The sequence below is a fragment of the Cherax quadricarinatus genome, chromosome 15, assembly GCF_038502225.1.
Source record: "Cherax quadricarinatus isolate ZL_2023a chromosome 15, ASM3850222v1, whole genome shotgun sequence".
Taxonomy (NCBI): Eukaryota; Metazoa; Arthropoda; class Malacostraca; order Decapoda; family Parastacidae; genus Cherax; species Cherax quadricarinatus.
The window spans coordinates 36,307,553-36,329,688 of NC_091306.1; the positions used below are offsets into that span (position 1 = coordinate 36,307,553).

The 22,136-nt window shown below is 40.7% G+C and overlaps 2 protein-coding genes across 2 annotated transcripts in view; both read right to left on the reverse strand.

The window, feature by feature from the left end:
• LOC128686640 (telomere length regulation protein TEL2 homolog) overlaps nt 1–22,136 on the reverse strand; it is a 340,958-nt gene that overhangs the window by 93,679 nt on the left and 225,143 nt on the right. The window lies entirely within an intron of this gene.
• LOC128692055 (clathrin interactor lqfR) overlaps nt 20,038–22,136 on the reverse strand; it is a 139,657-nt gene continuing 137,558 nt past the window's right edge. Inside the window, exons 4-5 of the mRNA XM_070085288.1 lie at nt 21,686–21,822; nt 20,038–20,278 (exon numbers count right to left, since the gene is read on the reverse strand). Coding sequence (XP_069941389.1) covers nt 20,181–20,278; nt 21,686–21,822 — 235 coding nt within the window. The 3' untranslated portion in view covers nt 20,038–20,180. The remainder of the gene's footprint in view (nt 20,279–21,685; nt 21,823–22,136) is intronic.

The following is a 22,136-nucleotide window of genomic DNA, read 5'->3' on the forward strand; positions in this document are numbered from 1 at the left end:
CTCATCCTTCATAGATCCATCTGCCGACACATCACTCCGAAATATCTGAATACTTTCCCTCCTCCATACTCTCCCCCTCCAATCTGATATCCAATCTTTCATCACTTAATCTTTTTATCCTCATCACCTTACTCTTTCCTAAATTCACTTTTAATTTTCTTCTTTTACATAGCCTACAAAATTCATCCACCAACCTCTGCAACTCCTCTTCAGAATCTCCCCAAAGCACAGTGTCATCAGCAACTGACAATTCCCACTTTGTGTTTGATTCTTTATCTTTTAACTCCACACCTCTTGCCAAGACCTTCACATTCAGTTCTCTTACAACCCCATCTATAAATATACTGAACACTCACGGTGACATCACACATCTTTGTCCAAGGCCTACTTTTACTGGGAAATAATCTCCCTCTCTATTACATATTCTAACCTGAGCCTCATTATCCTCAACTGAGCATAAGAAACCGTCCATTTACCTATTTCAATATAAAGTGGTCAGAAATTGGCAATTTAGCCAATTTCATGCAAATTAAAAAAAATACCAATTTCAAAATAGGGTCCACAATAAATAACGCAGACATTCTTCGCACTAAAATAACATATCCTCTGTTCATCAGTCACATCTCCAGGCCTCTGTTATATTACTCTTGCTTTCTATTTTGATATTTTATTCACACAAAAAATTGAAGATTTACTGTTATGCAGGAAGGATATAGGAAAGCACTGGTTTGGTATTAGAGTTGTGGATGAGTAGAATAAACTCTGAAGTATAGTTATAAAGGCTAAAACATTGTGTAGTTTTAAAAATTGGTTACATAAATACACGAGTGGGTGTGAGTTGGACCTGACTAGCTTGTGCTACTAGGTCTGATGCCTTACTCCTTCCTTAAGTGGAAGTGACCTGACTAGGCGAGTCATTGGGCTAATCCGGGGGTGGGGGGAAATGGACCTGCTTCACATGGATCAGTAGGCCTGCTGCAGTGTTCCTTCTTTATGTTCTTATAAGAACATAAGAATGGAGGAACACTGCAGAAGGCCTACTGGCCCATGCGAGGCAGGTCCTTATCAAAACGACTACTACCTAAAGCTTCCCTAGAAATAACTCCCGTACCCAATGACACCAATCAAACCCAGCCCCTCCCACTCATATATTTGTCCAGTCTCTTCTTAAAGCCACACAAGGTCCTAGCCTCTATCACCCCATTGGAAAGACTGTTCCACGCATCTACAACTCTGTTAGAAAACCAGTACTTACCAATGTCCTTTCTAAATCTAAATTTATCCAACTTAAATCCATTATTCCTGGTTCTTACCTGGTTCGACACCCTCAGTACTCTATTAATATCTCCCTTGTTTATGCCATTCATCCACTTATACACTTCAATGATATCTCCCCTCATTCTACGCCTCTCCAGAGAGTGGAGATTTAAGGCTTTGAGTCTATCTTCATACGGAAGGTTCCTTACACAGTAAATCATTTTAGTCATTCTTCTCTGTATGTTCTCTAATGAGTCTATATCCATCCTGTAGTAAGGGGACCAAAACTGAGCAGCATAATCTAAATGAGAACTCACTAGTGATGTATAGAGCTGTAAAATAACTTTTGGACTTCTGTTACTTATACTTCTTGAGATAAATCCAAGTAATCTGTTGGCCTTGTTGCGCACACTAAGGCACTGCTGTTTTGGCTTTAGATTTCTGCTTACCATGACTCCCAAGTCTTTTTCACATTCTGTATGATCAAGCTCTACTTCACCTAGATTATAGCTTCGAGGGTTATTTTCATTACCAAGGGCAAGTACCTTACACTTATCCACATTGAACTATATCTGCCATTTTTCAGACCAAGACATTAATTTGTCCAAATCGTCCTGGAGTTCATTGATATCCTCCTCAGAGTGAATTATACGGCCTATCTTTGTATCATCAGCAAATTTACTCATGTCACTCGTAATCCCTTCATCAAGGTCATTAATGTAAATTATGAACAAGAGAGGGCCTAAAACTGATCCTTGTGGAATGCCACTAGTGACTAATCCCCATTCAGATTTCACTCCATTAATGGTAACTCTCTGCTTTCTATTGGTAAGCCATGCCTCAATCCATGCTAGAACTTTACCTCCTATACCATGAGCTGCCGCTTTTCTTAAGAGTCTCTTGTGAGGTACTCTATCAAAGGCTTTACTAAAATCCAAATAAACAATATCATATTCCTTATCACTGTCAACTGCCTCAAATGTTCTATTGAAGAACGTCAGTAAGTTTGTCAGACAGGAACGACCTCTCGTGAATCCATGCTGAGATTCATTTATCAAGTTATGCTCTTCAAGGTGACTTCTGATAATGTCAGCTATAATTGATTCTAATAACTTGCCCACTATAGATGTCAGGCTTATTGGACGGTAATTTGAAGGAGTGGACTTATCCCCTGATTTGAATATAGGAACCACATTAGCCATCTTCCACAACTCTGGCACAACACCGGTAAGGATGGACACATTGAATACACTCATTAATGGCTGACTAAGCTCCATCTTGCATTCCTTAAGATAAATACAAAATTTTAATGAACATTCACCCTGGAAAACAACTCATCGAGTCCCGGGGACTTTTGTTTCAGTTTGTCTATCTGTTTAATAACCATGTCCCTCGTGACAGTAATATTAGTTAACTTAAATTCATCAGGAACTAAATAATTGTTAATTACTGGAATCTCATTTACATCTTCCTGTGTAAAAACTGACAAAAAATAGTCATTAAATAAGGAACATATTTCCAGTTCATTATCCGTCAGCTGTCCATTCCCAGTTTTCAGAGGTCCTACTTTTTCCTTCACCTTCGTCCTATACACTTGAAAGAACCCCTTTGGATTAGTCTTTGATTCATTAGCAACTCTAATTTCATAGTCACGTTTAGCCTTTCTAATCGCCTTTTTTACTTCTCTTTTAAGCTGAACATATTGGTGAGTAAGGTTAACCTCTCCTCTTCTGATGCGCCTATAAATTCCCCTTTTCTCCCCTAATAGATGCTTTAGCCTCCTGTTAACCCATTTGGGATCGTTATTATTAGACCTAATTTCTCTCTGGGGAATGTATATACTCTGGGCACTGTGTACATTATTAAGAAAATCATAAAAGCAGATCCCTTCATATTCATAAGTATGATTATCGTCAAAAAAATCATTAGCTAGATAACCCCAATCAAGATTAGACAGATGTTCCCTAAGTCCATTATTATCAGCAGAACGAAAATCAGGGATTTTTACTGTATTATCATTATTCTTGCATTCCCAATTAATGCTAAAAGTGATGGATTTGTGATCACTTGCGCCAAGCTCTTCAGTGATCTCCAGATTATTCACGAGTGTTTCCTTATTTGACAAGACTAGGTCTAGCAAATTATTACCCCTGGTAGGCTCAGTTATGCTCTGTTTCAGAAAACAGTCCTGAACTGTTTCCATAAAGTCACTGGACTCTAGATTACCTGTCAAAGAATTCCAGTCAATTTGACTAAAGTTAAAGTCCCCTACTATGACTATGTTACTGTGTCCAGAAGCCCTAACAATTTCGTCCCAAAGAAGTCTCCCTCTATCGTGATCCAAGCCTGGAGGTCGGTATACTACACCTAGAATTAGTTTTTCTTGACCCTCCACGAACTCTACCCAAACAGACTCTGTTACTGCTCCATCTATTTTTATACCTGTTTTTATGCAACAATTAATATTTTCTTGAACATACAATGCAACTCCTCCCCGTTTCCCATTACATCTATCCAGATTGAACAACTTAAATCCCTGAACATTACACTCAGCAGTCATATCCCGACTCTTTAAATCATACCACGTTTCAGTTAATGCAATGATATCAAAGTTCCCGGCACATGCTACCAAACGTAGTTCATTAATTTTATTTCTTGCACTTCGACTGTTAGCATAAAATACCATCATATGTTTTTTCTTCTGCACATTTTTCCTATTCATCTTCGTTTTCACACAATTTCTGAAATTATCATTACCCAGAGTTACTCCATGCCAGTTACTATTAAGATTCTTAATATCAGAGCACGAGTCAATATATCCATACTCATTATTTATCATTTCTAAACCCATACCTCTAACTAATACTAGTTTAAAGTCCTAACAACCCCCTCAACTGAGTTAGCAAGAAAACCCACACCTGCCCTGGATAAGTGAACCCCATCCCTGGCATACATGTCATTTCGGCCATAGAAGTTGTCCCAGTTGTCAATGAATGGTACTGCATTATCCTTACAGTGTTTATCCAGCCAACAATTAATACCAATTGCTCTGGACAACCATTCATTACCAACACCTCTTCTTGGCAAAATGCCACACATAACAGGGCGCCCCCCCTTCTTCCTAATGATGTCTATAGCTGTCCTGAACTTTCTAACTAAAACCTCACTTCTACGCTTGCCTACATCATTGCCTCCAGCACTGAGGCAAATAATAGGATTGATCCCATTACCATTCATGATGTTGTCAAGCTGGCTAACAATGTCCTCCATCCCAGCCCCAGGAAAGCAAACCCTCTGTCTCCTACTCCTGTCCTTCAAGCAAAATGCCCTATCCATGTATCTAACCTGGCTATCCCCAACAACAACATTCTTACCTTCCTTGTTGTCGTTCGTCGTGACGATCCCAGTAGTCGACTCACATTCGTCGGGTAGCACCGAGAATGCGTTGGAGGTTTCCACAGCAGTCTCTTTCTTCTTCATCGTTTCTGGCTTTCCATTCGTCTTCTTGATCGTCAACTTCGTCGTCCCCTGCTGTCCAGCCACTGACCACGATCCCTTCTTGACCTGAGGACTCGAAACGAGAGGACTACTACGAATCCTCTTGTTTTCCTCGGTCAATCGCCGTATCTCCATCTTCGCTACCCTCAGTTCTTCCTTAAGTTGCTGGTAAAGTTGCTCGATGGGGGGCATCTTGGTTCAGTCCACGGGAGCACACAAGACACTTCTTCACAGAGTTAAGTACAGGTCACCACTGAGTTAAGTGTGAAGAACTTGGGAACGACGGATTGAAACAAAGGCAAGAAATTCCTATTGTAAAAATTTTTTTTTTTTTTTTTTTTTTCAACAAGTCGGCCGTCTCCCACCGAGGCAGGGTGACCCAAAAAAAAGAAAGAAAAATCCCCAAAAAGAAAATACTTTCATCATCATTCAACACTTTCACCACACTCGCACATTATCACTGTTTTTGCAAAGGTGCTCAGAATACAACAGTCTAGAAGCATACACATGTAAAGATACACAACATATCCCTCCAAACTGCCAATATCCCAAACCCCTCCTTTAAAGTGCAGGCATTGTATTTCCCATTTCCAGGACTCAAGTCCGACTATATGAAAATAACCGGTTTCCCTGAATCCCTTCACTAAATATTACCCTGCTCACACTCCAACAGATCGTCAGGTCCCAAGTACCATTCGTCTCCATTCACTCCTATCTAACACGCTCATGCATGCTTGCTGGAAGTCCAAGCCCCTTGCCCACAAAACCTCCTTTACCCCCTCTCTCCAACCCTTTCGAGGACGACCCCTACCCCGCCTTCCTTCCCCTATAGATTTATATGCTTTCCATGTCATTCTACTTTGATCCATTCTCTCTAAATGACCAAACCACCTCAACAACCCCTCTTCTGCCCTCTGACTAATACTTTTATTAACTCCACACCTTCTAATTTCCACACTCCGAATTTTCTGCATAATATTTACACCACACATTGCCCTTAAACAGGACATCTCCACTGCCTCCAACCGTCTCCTCGCTGCTGCACTTACCACCCAAGCTTCACACCCATATAAGAGTGTTGGTACTACTATACTTTCATACATTCCCTTCTTTGCCTCCATAGATAACGTTTTTTGACTCCACATATACCTCAACGCACCACTCACCTTTTTTCCCTCATCAATTCTATGATTAACCTCATCCTTCATAAATCCATCCACCGACACGTCAACTCCCAAGTATCTGAAAACATTCACTTCTTCCATACTCCTCCTCCCCAATTTGATATCCAATTTTTCTTTATCTAAATCATTTGACACCCTCATCACCTTACTCTTTTCTATGTTCACTTTCAACTTTCTACCTTTACACACATTCCCAAACTCATCCACTAACCTTTGCAATTTTTCTTTAGAATCTCCCATAAGCACAGTATCATCAGCAAAAAGTAACTGTGTCAATTCCCATTCTGAATTTGATTCCCCATAATTTAATCCCACCCCTCCCCCGAACACCCTAGCATTTACTTCCTTTACAACCCCATCTATAAATATATTAAACAACCATAGTGACATTACACATCCCTGTCTAAGACCTACTTTTACCGGGAAGTAGTCTCCCTCTCTTCTACACACCCTAACCTGAGCCTCACTATCCTCATAAAAACTCTTTACAGCATTTAATAACTTACCACCTATTCAATATACTTGCAACATCTGCCACATTGCTCCTCTATCCACTCTATCATATGCCTTTTCTAAATCCATAAATGCAATAAAAACTTCCCTATCTTTATCTAAATACTGTTCACATATATGCTTCAATGTAAACACCTGATCTACACATCCCCTACCCACTCTGAAACCTCCTTGCTCATCCGCAATCCTACATTCTGTCTTACCTCTAATTCTTTCAATTATAACCCTACCGTACACTTTTCCTGGTATACTCAGTAAGCTTATTCCTCTATAATTTTTACAGTCTCTTTTGTCCCCTTTTCCTTTATATAAAGGGACTATACATGCTCTCCGCCAATCCCTAGGTACCTTCCCCTCTTTCATACATTTATTAAACAAAATTACCAACCACTCCAACACTATATCCCCCCCTGCTTTTAACATTTCTGTCATGATCCCATCAGTTCCAGCTGCTTTACCCCCTTTCATTTTACGTAATGCCTCACGTACCTCCCCCACACTTACATTCTGCTCTTCTTCACTCCTAAAAGATGGTATACCTCCCTGACCAGTGCATGAAATTACTGCCTCTGTTTCTTCCTTAACATTTAAAAGTTCCTCAAAATATTCTCGCCATCTACCCAATACCTCCATCTCCCCATCTACTAACTCCCGTACTCTGTTTTTAACTGACAAATCCATATTTTCCCTAGGCTTTCTTAACTTGTTTAACTCACTCCAAAATTTTTTCTTATTTTCATTAAAATTTCTTGACAGTGCCTCTCCCACTCTATCATCTTCTCTCCTTTTGCACTCTCTCACCACTCTCTTTACCTTTCTTTTACTCTCCATATACTCTGCTCTTCTTATAACACTTCTGCTTTGTAAAAACCTGTCATAAGCTACCTTTTTCTCTTTTATCACACCCTTTACTTCATCATTCCACCAATCACTCCTCTTTCCTCCTGCCCCCACCCTCCTATAACCACAAACTTCTGCCCCACATTCTAATACTGCATTTTTAAAACTATTCCAACCCTCTTCAACCCCCCCACTACTCATCTTTGCACTAGCCCACCTTTCTGCCAATAGTCGCTTATATCTCACCCGAACTTCCTCCTCCCTTAGTTTATACACTTTCACCTCCCTCTTACTTGTTGTTGCCACCTTCCTCTTTTCCCATCTACCTCTTACTCTAAATGTAGCTACAACTAAATAATGATCCGATATATCAGTTGCCCCTCTATAAACATGTACATCCTGGAGCCTACCCATCAACCTTTTATCCACCAATACATAATCTAATAAACTACTTTCATTACGTGCTACATCATACCTTGTATATTTATTTATCCTCTTTCATAAAATATGTATTACTTATTACCAAATTTCTTTCTACACATAGCTCAATTAAAGGCTCCCCATTTACATTTACCCCTGGCACCCCAAATTTACCTACTACTCCCTCCATAACATTTTTACCCACTTTAGCATTGAAATCCCCAACCACCATTACTCTCACACTTGATTCAAAACTCCCCACGCATTCACTCAACATTTCCCAAAATCTCTCTCTCTCCTCTACACTTCTCTCTTCTCCAGGTGCATACACGCTTATTATAACCCACTTTTCACATCCAATCTTTATTTTACTCCACATAATCCTTGAATTAATACATTTATAGTCCCTCTTTTCCTGCCATAGCTTATCCTTCAACATTATTGCTACTCCTTTAGCTCTAACTCTATTTGAAACCCCTGACCTAATCCCATTTATTCCTCTCCACTGAAACTCTCCCACCCCCTTCAGCTTTGTTTCACTTAAAGCCAGGACATCCAGCTTCTTCTCATTCATAACATCCACAATCATCTCTTTCTTATCATCTGCACAACATCCACGCACATTCAGACTTCCCACTTTGACAATTTTCTTCTTATTATTCTTTTTAGTAATCTTTACAGGAAAAGGGGTTACTAGCCCATTGTTCCCGGCATTTTAGTTGACTTTTACAACACGCATGGCTTACGGAGGAAAGATTCTTATTCCACTTCCCCATGGATATAAAAGGAAAATTAATAAGACCAAGAACTATTAAGATAAAATCAAAGAAAACTCAGATGAGTGTGTATAAATAAATGTGTACATGTATGTGTAGTGTGACCTAAGTGTAAGTAAAAATGGTATAAATAATATCAGTGCACTAGTGAAAGAATATCAGACTCCCCAGTTGATGTGTATTGGACGTGTGGTGTGATTTGCTTGCTCTTGAACACTGGTAAAAATCTAACATTTCCGCTACTAATATTGTTGCAGTAATAACACCAGGAGGCAGCTCTGATGAAAACCCACACTCACACGAGCTTTTAAATCTCTGCACAAAATTCAATTTAAACCAGCAAATAATAGAGCCTACTAGACTGGAGAATACACTAGACCTCATCTTCACTAACAATGATGATCTGATAAGAAATGTCACCATATCAAAAACAATATACTCAGATCACAACATAATTGAGGTTCAGACATGTATGCGTGGAGCCCCAGACCGATATAATGAGATTAGTCACGAGGGAGCATTCACCAAATTCAACTTCAATAACAAAAACGAAGTGGGACCAAGTAAACCAAGTCCTAACCGATATAAGCTGAGAAGATATACTAAGCAACACAGACCCCAACTTATGCCTAGAACAGATTAACTTGGTGGCACTCGATGTATGCACAAGGCTTATTCCTCTAAGAAAAAGGAGGAGTAGATGTAAAATAGAAAGAGACAGGTGCTCCCTTTACAGGCGACGGAAAAGAATAACAGAGCGGCTAAAAGAGGTCAATATATCTGAAATGCGTAGGGAGACACTGGTCAGAGAAATAGCAAGCATTGAACTCAAGCTAAAGGAATCTTATAGGAGTCAGGAATCACGGGAAGAACTAAAAGCCATAAATGAAATCGAAAGAAACCCAAAGTATTTCTTCTCCTATTCCAAATCAAAGTCGAGAACAACATCCAGTATTGGGCCCCTACTTAAACAAGATGGGTCTTACACAGATGACAGCAAGGAAATGAGTGAGCTACTCAAGTCCCAATATGACTCAGTTTTAGCAAGCCGCTAACCAGACAGAGTCGAAGATCAAAATGAATTTTTTATGAGAGAGCCACAAAATTTGGTTAACACAAGCCTATCTGATGTTATTCTGACACCAAATGACTTCGAACAGGCGATAAATGACATGCCCATGCACTCTGCTCCAGGGCCAGACTCAGAGAACTCCGTGTTCATCAAGAACTGCAAGAAGCCCCTATCACGAGTCTTTTCCATCCTATGGAGAGGGAGCATGGACACAGGGGTCGTCCCACAGTTACTAAAAACAACAGACATAGCCCCACTCCACAAAGGGGGCAGTAAAGCAACAGCAAAGAACTACAGACCGATAGCACTAACATCCCATATCATAAAAATCTTTGAAAGGGTCCTAAGAAGCAAGATCACCACCCATCTAGAAACCTATCAGTTACACAACCCAGGGCAACATGGGTTTAGAATAGGTCGCTCCTGTCTGTCTCAACTATTGGATCACTACGACAAGGTCCTAAATGCACTAGAAGATAAAAAGAATGCAGATGTAATATATACAAACTTTGCAAAAGCCTTCGGCAAGTGTGACCATGGCGTAATAGCGCACAAAATGCGTGCTAAAGGAATAACAGGAAAAGTCGGTCGATGGATCTATAATTTCCTCACTAACAGAACACAGAGTAGTCGTCAACAGAGTAAAGTCCGAGGCAGCTACGGTGAAAAGCTCTGTTTCACAAGGCACAGTACTCGCTCCCATCTTGTTCCTCATCCTCATATCTGACATAGACAAGGATGTCAGCCACAGCACCATGTCTTCCTTTGCAGATGACACCCGAATCTGCATGGCAGTGTCTTCCATTGCAGACACTGCAAGGCTCCAGGCGGACATCAACCAAATCTTTCAGTGGGCTGCAGAAAACAATATGAAGTTCAACGATGAGAAATTTCAATTACTCAGATATGGTAAATACGAGGAAATTAAATCTTCATCAGAGTACAAAACAAATTCTGGCCACAAAATAGAGCGAAACACCAACGTCAAAGACCTGGGAGTGATCATGTCGGAGGATCTCACCTTCAAGGACCATAACATTGTATCAATCGCATCTGCTAGAAAAATGACAGGATGGATAAAGAGAACCTTCAAAACTAGGGAGGCCAAGCCCATGATGACACTCTTCAGGTCACTTGTTCTATCTAGGCTGGAATATTGCTGCACACTAACAGCACCTTTCAAGGCAGGTGAAATTGCTGACCTAGAATATGTACAGAGAACTTTCACGGTGCGCATAACGGAGATAAAACACCTCAATTACTGGGAGCGCTTGAGGTTCCTAAACCTGTATTCCCTGGAATGCAGGAGGGAGAGATACATGATTATATACACCTGGAAAATCCTAGAGGGACTAGTACCGAACTTGCACACGAAAATCACTCACTACGAAAGCAAAAGACTTGGCAGACGATGCAACATCCCCCCAATGAAAAGCAGGGGTGTCACTAGCACGTTAAGAGACCATACAATAAGTGTCAGGGGCCCGAGACTGTTCAACTGCCTCCCAGCACACATAAGGGGGATTACCAACAGACCCCTGGCAGTCTTCAAGCTGGCACTGGACAAGCACCTAAAGTCAGTTCCTGACCAGCCGGGCTGTGGCTCGTACGTTGGTTTGCGTGCAGCCAGCAGCAACAGCCTGGTTGATCAGGCTCTGATCCACCAGGAGGCCTGGTCACAGACCGGGCCGCGGGGGCGCTGACCCCCGGAACTCTCTCCAGGTAAACTTTGAGCTCAATTTCAAGGTCGTTTTCATCGTGAAATTAATTAAAATCATCTATTTCTGTATTATGTTTTCCAGTCTATCAAATGAGACCAAGAAAACTAGAATACAACCATAAATACTATAGGAAAATACACGTCAAAGTCGGCGTTTTAATCTTAAAAGCACAGTCGGAGTTTTTTCTCATTATGCACTGCATGCTGTAGGATTTTTTTATACAGTGCACACTGATCACATAGACCCATTCTCTCACATGTGGGCCTAGCAGCTTTCGCCCGCTTGATTTAAAGCCGCTAGAATTATTGAGTATACAGTGGACCCTCGCCTAACGATATTAATCCGTTCCCGAGAGCTCAACGTTAGGCGAAATTATCGTTACAACTCGTCTTTAAATTCATTAAAGGAATAAAACCTGATTCTGAATGTCTTGAACCCATTAAATACTGGGTGAAACTAATACAGAAAGATGTTTTCTCTTACGCCCTCACTGCCCCCAGCATAAAGGCAAAGCTGACCTAGTACTTTTTCTTTCCTTGCCACTTCCTCCATGAAGCAAAGCAGAATGTTTGGTTTATGATTTTCAGGAACACCAGCACCATAGAAGCGTTCTCTCAATGAGGTGAGATAGTCTTCTCGCCAAATTTTCTCCCAATGTTCAATCACTTTATTAAGGTGTTTGAATTTACATCTGAGTTGCTCAGGTTCGAAATAAGTAGGATCCTCCCCTTTTTACCACAGGGTTGGCATTAGAAGCTTTCTTGGGGCCCATGGTCACTTATTTTGCAGGTGAAATCACTAAAAACGCTGTGATAATATGAAATGTTCCGATTGTATGCTTGGATGTGACCGTGGAGGCTGGCTTGTAAACACTGCCACCCACGGAACAAGTGAGGCTGGCTCAGGCCGCACGTGGACTAGTCTCGGACGAATTGCGTTGAGCGAGTTTTTTAGTGCTAGGCGAGGCAAAATTTTTGCGTTAAAATATATCGCTAGGCGGATTTAACATTATGTGATGCCATCATTAGGCGAGGATCCACTGTATATATACATCCGAAACACTGGCTCATAAGACGTATATATACGGCCAAAACAGTCAAAGGGTTAAATGAAGAAAATTGACTCTGCAAACGAGAAAATCTAGATGCAAGCAAGGTCATGGCATGGATTGAGCTCTTAAGTAGAGATTCCACTGTATTAGACAAGAGAGCCTATGGCCTTAATGAAGCGTCAGTTTGTACTGTTAAAAAGAATGAGGTAAATATACGAGTTTGTATGATGAATAACTGACTGATTTACTGACAGACTTGACTTTACCGACCCTGACAAATCTAGAAGCAGCGCTCTGAAACAGTGTCGTCTAGAGCAGCTGATGCTTTATCAGCTGTATAATGTACTGCAGGGTAAAATAGCCCAGAAATCCATTACAGAATTTATGCACACTCCAGTACAACCATTAACTTCAGTACCAGAACCTCTACCATCCATCTCAGCCAAGTAGGGCCATAGCATAACTCTCCACTCTCCTCACAATCATCGACAAACAGCAGCACCCACAATTTAAGTTAAAAAGTACTATTTCTGTTGGATTTGTCGTCTTAAGCAGTAAAAAACAATACATCACGACAATGAACAAATGTAACCCTATTTTTCCCACAAGTTCTTCAGTTTATGTAACACGGATTTACCTAACACAGCTTTTTCAGGAACGTAACTACCATGTAATATAACAGTTTACTGTATAAAGTATAAACTTAAGAGAGACCCTGGGGAAACAATGCTGAAAGTGATGAATTTAAGGAAAGTATGGGCTGGTTTGATAGGTTTAAAGAGAAAAGTGGGATTCATAGTGTAGTAGGGCATGGGGAGGCTGCCAGTGCTAACAGATGAGGCTGGAAAATTTAAGGAATTTAAAACCTATGTAAACATTGAGATTTATTCCTCAAGTTTTTAATTGTGATAAATGTGGCCTCTTTTGGAAAAGAATGCCTAAGAGAACCTGCATCACATAAGAAAAATCATTACCAGGACAAAAGCCTATGAACGACAGGCTAACACTCTTGTGTGGTAATGCTAGTGGGGACTGCAAAATTAAACCACTGCTAGTCTACAACTGACAATCCAAGTGTGTTTAAGAAAAACAATGTGATAAAAAGTAAACTCAGTGCAATGTGGAAGGCTAATAGTAAAGCTTGGGTAACAAGGTAGTTCTTCACTGAGTGGATACATGAAGTGTTTGTCCCCAAGTGTGAGGCAGTATCTTGCAGAAATAAAATTACCATTAAGGGCCCTTCTGGTAATGGATAATGCTCCTGCTCAACCACCAGACTTGGAGGAAAATTTGGTGGATGTATACAGCTTCATTCCAGTGAAGTTCTTGCCCCCTAACACCACTCCTCTTAACCAACCCATGGACCAGAAGATAATTTCCAATTTTAACAAACTTTACACCAAAGCACTGTTTCAAAGGTGCTTTGATGTGACTTCTGAAACAGGACTTCAACTTTGGGAAATTTGGAAAAACCATTTTAATATCCTCCAGTGTTTAAGGATAATAGACAAAGCTGGGGGAAAGTTTCTTTCAGAACAATGAACTCTGCCTGGAAGAAATTGTGGCCAGATTGTGTGAGAGATTTTAAAGGCTTTGAGGCAGAGCCTGTAGTGAAGGATACTGTTTCTCTGGACCAGTCCATTGGTTTGGAAATGGGTGATAAGGATGTAGAGAAGTTGGTGGAGGAGCATAAGAATGAGCTCACCGGAGAAGAACTTCAAGACCTGCACAAGGAGCAGCAAGAATTGGTGGTTGAGGAAGTTTCTTCAGAAGAGGAGGAGAGAAGCAGTAAGGGCAACATTTCCACTGCAGAAATTAAGGAACTGTGTTACCATTAATAAATAATAATAATAAATTTTCATATAGTCGGACTTGAGTCCTGGAAATGGGAAGTACAATGCCTGCACTTTAAAGGAGGGGTTTGGGATATTGGCAGTTTGGAGGGATATGTTGTGTATCTTTATATGTGTATGCTTCTAGACTGTTGTATTCTGAGCACCTCTGCAAAAACAGTGATAATGTGCGAGTGTGGTGAAAGTGTTGAATGATGATGAAAGTATTTTCTTTTTGGGGATTTTCTTTCTTTTTTGGGTTACCCTGCCTCGGTGGGAGACGGCCGACTTGTTGAAAAAAAAAAAAAATAATAAATTTACAGTGGTGCCCCTAGTTTCAGCCATAATTTGTTCCAGTAGGCTGTTCGAGTGCCGTTACCGAATGAATTTGTTCCCATAAAGAATAATGGGAATTAGATTAGTCCATTTCAGACCCCCAAAAATACATTTACAAAAGCGCTTACAATAATACACTTACATAACTGAGTTGGGAGCTGTACGAAACTCGGGGTACCACTGTATTTTGACATGATACATGGTTGTACAAATGAATACAATAGTTACGTGTACATGCCAAAAGCCCCTTGTATGCAGAGCATTTCAGGCAAACAAAATTAACTTCAGATTAACAAGGCTATAACAGAGTAAATGGTCATTAGACGAGTTACAGCGGGTACAAGAGAACTAAGTATGTATTAATGGGTAATGATACATGGCTTTAATATGTCTAATAGAGAAGTTTAGTAGAGAATAATTACAGGTTTGAATTATTTTATAAAAATTACAGTATTACAACAGAACAATTTAAACAATTTACAATATAAAGTATTATAACTGAGTACAGTGTATTCAAAACAAAGAAATTTAAACATCGTAATTTAGAAGTAATGAGTGTATGGTTGAGCAATCCTCAGCACAATAATAAGTAATGAAATTGAGACAGCATTAGTACTTTTTTGTGTAGCTTTTGAGTAACTGGTAAGCATTATGTATGGTTCGTCTGGTTAATTTTGGGTGATGAGATTTCTAAGTAAGGCCTTAAATTGATTTACAGGCAGGGGCCCTTTAGTGTGTTCTGGTAATGAATTCTAGACCTTCGGGCACTTTACATGCATAGCATTTTTGCACAGGGAGATTGCAGTGTAGGTGGAGACCTAGAATTATGCCCTGTGTGTGTCTATAGCGGGAGTAAGTTCGTTGGTGGTCATCCAAGTAGATATTTTTAGTAGTTCGGCATTTACAATGCCTGTTAGTATGGTTGGGTTTGGTAGAGAGAAGACATAAGTAGTGTCATCTGAAAATAAAATGGGTTTAAGGAGTTTAGATGTATGTGGGAGGTCACTGAAGTAAATGAGAAAGAAGTGGGCCAGGGATACTCCCCTGTGGGACTTAAACAAGAACTGGTTGTGTAGTGGAGTTAGCTCCATTTGTGAATACATACTGGGTTCTATTGCTAAGATAAGATTTTAGGTAAGTGAGAGTGTGTCCTCTGACCCTGTAATGTTCAAACACAGAGCCTGGTGCAAAAATGGGATCCTAACATTACTGTTTTTCATTTTTTTTTTTTTAACAAGTCAGCCGTCTCCCACCGAGGCAGAGTGACCCAAAAAGAAAGAAAATCCCCGAAAAGAAAATACTTTCATCATCATTAAACACTTTCACCTCACTCACACACAATCACTGTTTTTGCAAAGGTGCCCAGAATACAACAGTTTAGAAGTAAATACGTATAAAGATACACAATATATCCCTCCAAACTGCCAGTATCTCAAACCCCTCCTTTAGAGTGCAGGCATTGTACTTCCCATTTCCAGAACTCAAGTCCGGTTATATAAAATAACCAGTTTCCCTGAATCCCTTCACTAAATATTACCCTGCTCACACTCCAACAGTTTGTCAGGTCCCAAATACCATTTGTCTCCATTCACTCCTATCTAACACGCTCACGCACGCATGCTGGAAGTCCAAACCCCTCGCCCACAACACCTCCTTTACCCCCTCCCCCCAACCTTTTTGAGGATGACCCCTACCCCGCCTTCCTTCTACAGATTTATACGCTCTCTATGTCATTCTACTTAAAATCCATTCTCTCTAAATGACCAAACCACCTCAACAAACCCTCTTCAGCCTTCTGACTAATACTTTTATTAACTCCACACCTTCTCCTAATTTCCACACTCCGAATTTTCTGCATAATATTTACACCACACATTGCCCTTAGACAGGACATCTCCACTGCCTCCAACCGCCTCCTCGCTGCAGCATTTACAACCCAAGCTTCACACCCATGTAAGAGTGTTGGTACTACTATACTTTCATACATTCCCTTCTTTGCCTCCACAGATAAACATTTTTTGACTCCACATATACCTCAATGCACCACTCGCCTTTTTTTCTTCATCAATTCTATGATTAACCTCATCCTTCATAAATCCATCCACTGACACGCCAACTCCCAAATATCTGAAAACATTCACTTCTTCCATACTCCTCCTCCCCAATTTGGTATCCAATTTTTCTTTATCTAAATCATTTGATACTCTCATCACCTTACTCTTTTCTATGTTCACTTTCAACTTTCTACCTTTACACACATTCCCAAATTCGTCCACTAACCTTTGCAACTTTTCTTTAGAATCTCCCATAAGCACAGTATCATCAGCAAAAAGTAACTGTCACTTCCCATTTTGTATTTAATTCCCCATAATTTAATCCCACCCCTCTCCCGAACACCCTAGCATTTGCTTCTTTTACAACCCCATCTATAAATATATTAAACCACCATGGTGACATTACACATCTCTATCTAAGACTTACTTTTACCGGGAAATAGTCTCCCTCTCTTCTACACACCCTAACCTGAGCCTCACTATCCTCATAAAAACTCTTTACAGCATTTAGTAACTTACCACTTATTCCATACAGTACTTGCAACATCTGCCACATTGCTTCTATATCCACTATCATACGCCTTTTCTAAATCCATAAATGCAATAAAAACTTCCCTACCTTTATCTAAATACTGCTCACATATATGCTTCAATGTAAACACTTGATCTACACATCCCCTACCCACTCTAAAACCTCCTTGCTCATCCGCAATTCTACATTCTGTCTTACCTCTAATTCTTTCAATAATAACCCTACCGTACACTTTTCCTGGTATACTCAGTAAACTTATTCCTTTATAATTTTTACAATCTCTTTTGTCCCCTTTCCCCTTATATAAAGGGACTATACACGTTGTCCGCCAATCGCTAGGTACCTTCCCCTCTTTCATACATTCATTAAACAAAAAATACCAACCATTCCAACACTGTCCCCCCCCTGCTTTTAACATTTTTGTCATGATCCCATCAGTTTCAGCTGCCTTACCCCCTTTCATTCTATGTAATGTCTCGCGTACCTCCCCCGCACTCATGTCCTGCTCTTCTTCACTCCTAAAAGATGGTATACCTCCCTGGCCAGTCCATGTAATTACCACCTCCCTTTCTTTGTCGATATTTAAAAGTTCAAAATATTCTCGCCATCTACCCAAAACCTCCATCTCCCCCATCTACTAACTCCCCTACTCTGTTTTTAAGTGACAAATCCATTTGTTCCCTAGGCTTTCTTAACTTGTTTAACTCACTCCAAATTTTTTTTCTTATTTTCATCAAAATTTCTTGACAGTGCCTCTCCCACTATCATCTGCTCTCCTTTTGCACTCTCTCACCACTCTCTTCACCTTTATTTTACTCTCCATATACTCTGCTTTTCTTATAACACTTCTGCTTTGTAAAAACCTCTCATAAGCTACTTTTTTCTCTTGTATCACACCTTTTACTTCATCATTCCACCAATCACTCCTCTTTCCTCCTGCACCCACCCTCCTATAACCACAAACTTCTGCCCCACATTCTAATACTGCATTTTTAAAACTATTCCAACCTTCTTCAACCCCCCCCCCACACTACTCATACCTGCACCAGCCAAAAGATGCTTATATTTCACCCAAACTTCCTCCTCCCATAGTTTATACACTTTCACCTCCCTCTTACTTCTTGTTGCCATTTTCCTCTCATCCCATCTATCTCTTACTCTAAGTGCAGCTACAACTAGATAACGATCCGATGTATCAGTTGCCCCTCTAAACGTGTACATCCTGGAGCCTACCCATCAACCTTTTATCCACCAATACATAATCTAACAAACTGACTTTCATTACATGCTATATCATACCTTGTATATTTATTTATCCTCTTTTTCATAAAATATGTATCGCTTCTTACCAAACCTCTTTCTACACATAGCTCAATTAAAGGCTCCCCATTTTCATTTACCCCTGGCACCCCAAATTTACCTACTACTCCCTCCACAACATTTTTACCCACTTTAGCATTGAAATACCCAACCACAAGCACTCTCACACTTGGTTCAAAACTCCCCATGCTTTCACTCAACATTTCCCAAAATCTCTCTCTCTCCTCTATACTTCTCTCTTCCCCAGATGCATATAAGCTTACTATAACCCACTTCTCGCATCCAACCTTTATTTTACTCCATATAATCCTTGAATTAATACATTTATAGTCCCTCTTTTCCTGCCATAGCTTATCCTTCAACATTATTGCTATTCCTTCTTTAGCTCTAACTATTAGAAACCCCTGACCTAATCCCATTTATTCCTCTCCACTGAAACTCACCCACCCCCTTCAGCTTTGTTTCACTTAAAGCCAAGACATCCAGCTTCTTCTCATTCATAACATCCACAATCCTCTCTTTCTTATCATTCGCACAACATCCACACACATTCAGACTTCCCACTTTGACCATTTTTTTTTCTTATTCTTTTTAGTAATTATTACAGGAAAAGGGGTTACTAGCCCACTGTTCCCGGCATTTTAGTTGACTTTTACAACACACATGGCTTACAGAGGAAAGATTCTTATTCCACTTCCCCTTGGATATAAAAGGAAAAGTAATTAGAACAAGAACTAAGATAAAATCAAAGAAAACTCAGATGAGTGTATAAATAAACGTGTAGTGTGACCTAAGTGTAAGTAGAAGTAGCAAGACGTACCTGTAATCTTGCATATTTATGAGACAGACAAAAGACACCAGCACTCCTACTATCATGTAAAACAATTACAGGCTTTCATTTTACACTCGCTTGGCAGAACAGTAGTACCTCCCTGGATGGTTGCTGTCTATCAACCTACCTTACTGTTTTAAATAGGAGCATCAAATTGTTTAATGACAATGATGCTGACTACTTTAGAAAAACATTGAAAAGTCGTCCAAAGCAGACAACATTGGACAGTTTCTTTAGCAAAGAAAAAAATGTAGATCTGCGTTTGTACCAGAAGCGTTCCAAATGTAGATCTACGTTTCATTTTACATGCTTTCAAATGTAAAATAAAATGTAAATCTATGTTCGGGGAGCTACGTGAGTAAACTTAGATCTACTTTTGGACAGTTGAAGGTTTAGTGCTACTGCAGAGACAGCCAAGAGAAAAAACACCAGACAGGCAGTTACCTTCAGTTTTTATGGAAGGTGACACCCTTTTCAAACAATAACATCTCTCCACCTTCCTCTTAGGCCATCAGCACTCCTCAGTAAATGCAAAGTGCAGTTAAATTTTCATTACATGTATTTACTGTTTTTTGTAATTTTCATGTATGATTTTATGCATGCAAATATTATACAGGTTAAAATAAGCAATATTTTCACTTACAATGTTTTATAATTAATTTTTTGGGGTCTTGAACAGATTAATCCAATTTACATTATTTCTTATGGGAATATTGAGGTACCACCATAATCATTTAGCAAGACTCCTTCAGAGTGAAGGCACTGTACTTCTTACCTCCAGTACTCTAATTACCCTGAATACCTTCATAAATGTTGCCTTTCTCACACTCCAACAGCACCTTCATTAAAAACATTACATTTATTCTTTAGACCTAACTACTATCCTGTATTACCTTTTTAAATGCTACTAGGGATTGGTCCAGTACCAATTAATTAAAAAAATTAAAATTCATACCTCACATTTGGTGAATCTTCAAAACGTGAGCCTAACTCAGATTCATCCTGTTTTCTTCGACTGCTTCCCCAATTATCCCAATCACCTGTAACAATTACATTTAATGAAATACTGAACTAGCTCATGATGGCTATTGCAATTACTTTTAAAAAGTATTGAACATTCATAAATGTTTGTAGAGTACGTATATTTATAATTGTTAAATAAGTAAATTCTGTCTTTTCCACAAATTACATGTACACTAATAATTATAATTAATAACAATGCTTAAACATTCAAAACACAATTAGTTATAATACATACAAGAATAATTAATACATCCAGACAAATCTACTGGTTATCTCTCTTATAGAGCTCCTCTATACAGTATAATTTTTAGAAACAAATAAAACCTACAAGAAACATATGTGTCTAATGACAAGTGAGATCCTCCCTCAGCCTCAATTCTATGGTTCACCTTGTCTTTCATAGACCCATCTGCTGACAAGTCTACTCCCAAATATCTGAACATATTCACTTCCTCCTCCTCCTCCTCCATCCTTCCTTCCTTCCTTCCTTCCTTCCTTCTCCCTCCTCCTCCTCCTCCCTCCCTCCTCCTTCCTCTTCCTCCTCCTCCTTCCTCTTCCTCCTCCTCCTCCCTCCTCCTCCCTCCTCCTCCCCCTCCTCCTCCTCCTCCTCCTCCTCCTCCCTCCTCCTCCTCCTCCCTCCTCCTCCTCCTCCTCCCTCCTCCTCCTCCTCCCTCCTCCTCCTCCTCCCTCCTCCTCCTCCTCCCTCCTCCTCCTCCTCCCTCCTCCTCCTCCTCCCTCCTCCTCCTCCACCCTCCTCCTCCTCCTCCCTCCTCCTCCTCCCTCCTCCTCCTCCCTCCTCCTCCTCCTCCCTCCTCCTCCTCCTCCCTCCTCCTCCTCCTCCCTCCTCCTCCTCTCTCCTCCTCCTCCTCTCTCCTCCTCCCTCCTCCTCCCTCCTCCTCCCTCCTCCCCCTCCTCCTCCCTCCTCCTCCCTCCTCCTCCCTCCTCCTCCCTCCTCCTCCTCCTCCTCCCTACTCCTCCTCCTCCCCTCCTCCTCCCTCCTCCTCCTCCTCCCTCCTCCTCCTCCCTCCTCCTCCTCCCTCCTCCTCCTCCCTCCTCCTCCTCCTCCCTCCTCCTCCTCCTCCCTCCTCCTCCTCTCTCCTCCTCTCTCCTCCTCCCTCCTCCTCCTCCTCCTCCCTCCTCCTCCCTCCTCCCCCCCTCCTCCTCCTCCTCCTCCTCCTCCCTCCTCCTCCCTCCTCCTCCCTCCTCCTCCCTCCTCCCTCCTCCTCCCTCCTCCTCCCTCCTCCTCCCTCCTCCTCCCTCCTCCTCCCTCCTCCTCCCTCCTCCTCCCTCCTCCTCCCTCCTCCTCCCTCCTCCTCCCTCCTCCTCCCTCCTCCTCCCTCCTCCTCCCTCCTCCTCCCTCCTCCCTCCTCCTCCCTCCCTTCCATCTGATACCCAATCTTTCATTACTGACAATTTCTACCTACTCTGACTAGAGCTGCGAAATCCCATGGAGTCTGAAGAAACACCAACATATTTGTCCTTATTTTTCTTAGCCTTCTTACGTTCTTCCCGCAGCCTGTTATCATCTTGTATGAAGTCAATTAGATCCTTTGCTTTCACCCTGAAAAAAATCCAAGAAAAACAGAACCTACAATGTACTGATCACAGAAGTTTAATGAGATTATTTTATAGAATTAATGTTTCCTTAAAAATATGCAATACAAGCTTGCCAGATGCTGCAATACCTTCAAAACAGCACTGGCAGACAAACAGTTTGAATTCACAAGATTTCAAACTCAGACAAACTTTCCATTTATATACATTAACATGGTAAACACCTGGCATTACTAATACTGTACTCTCGTAAGCCCCAACAATCACTGTTCTTTATTAAGGAAATGTTTCGCCAAACAGTGGCTTCATTAGTCCAATACA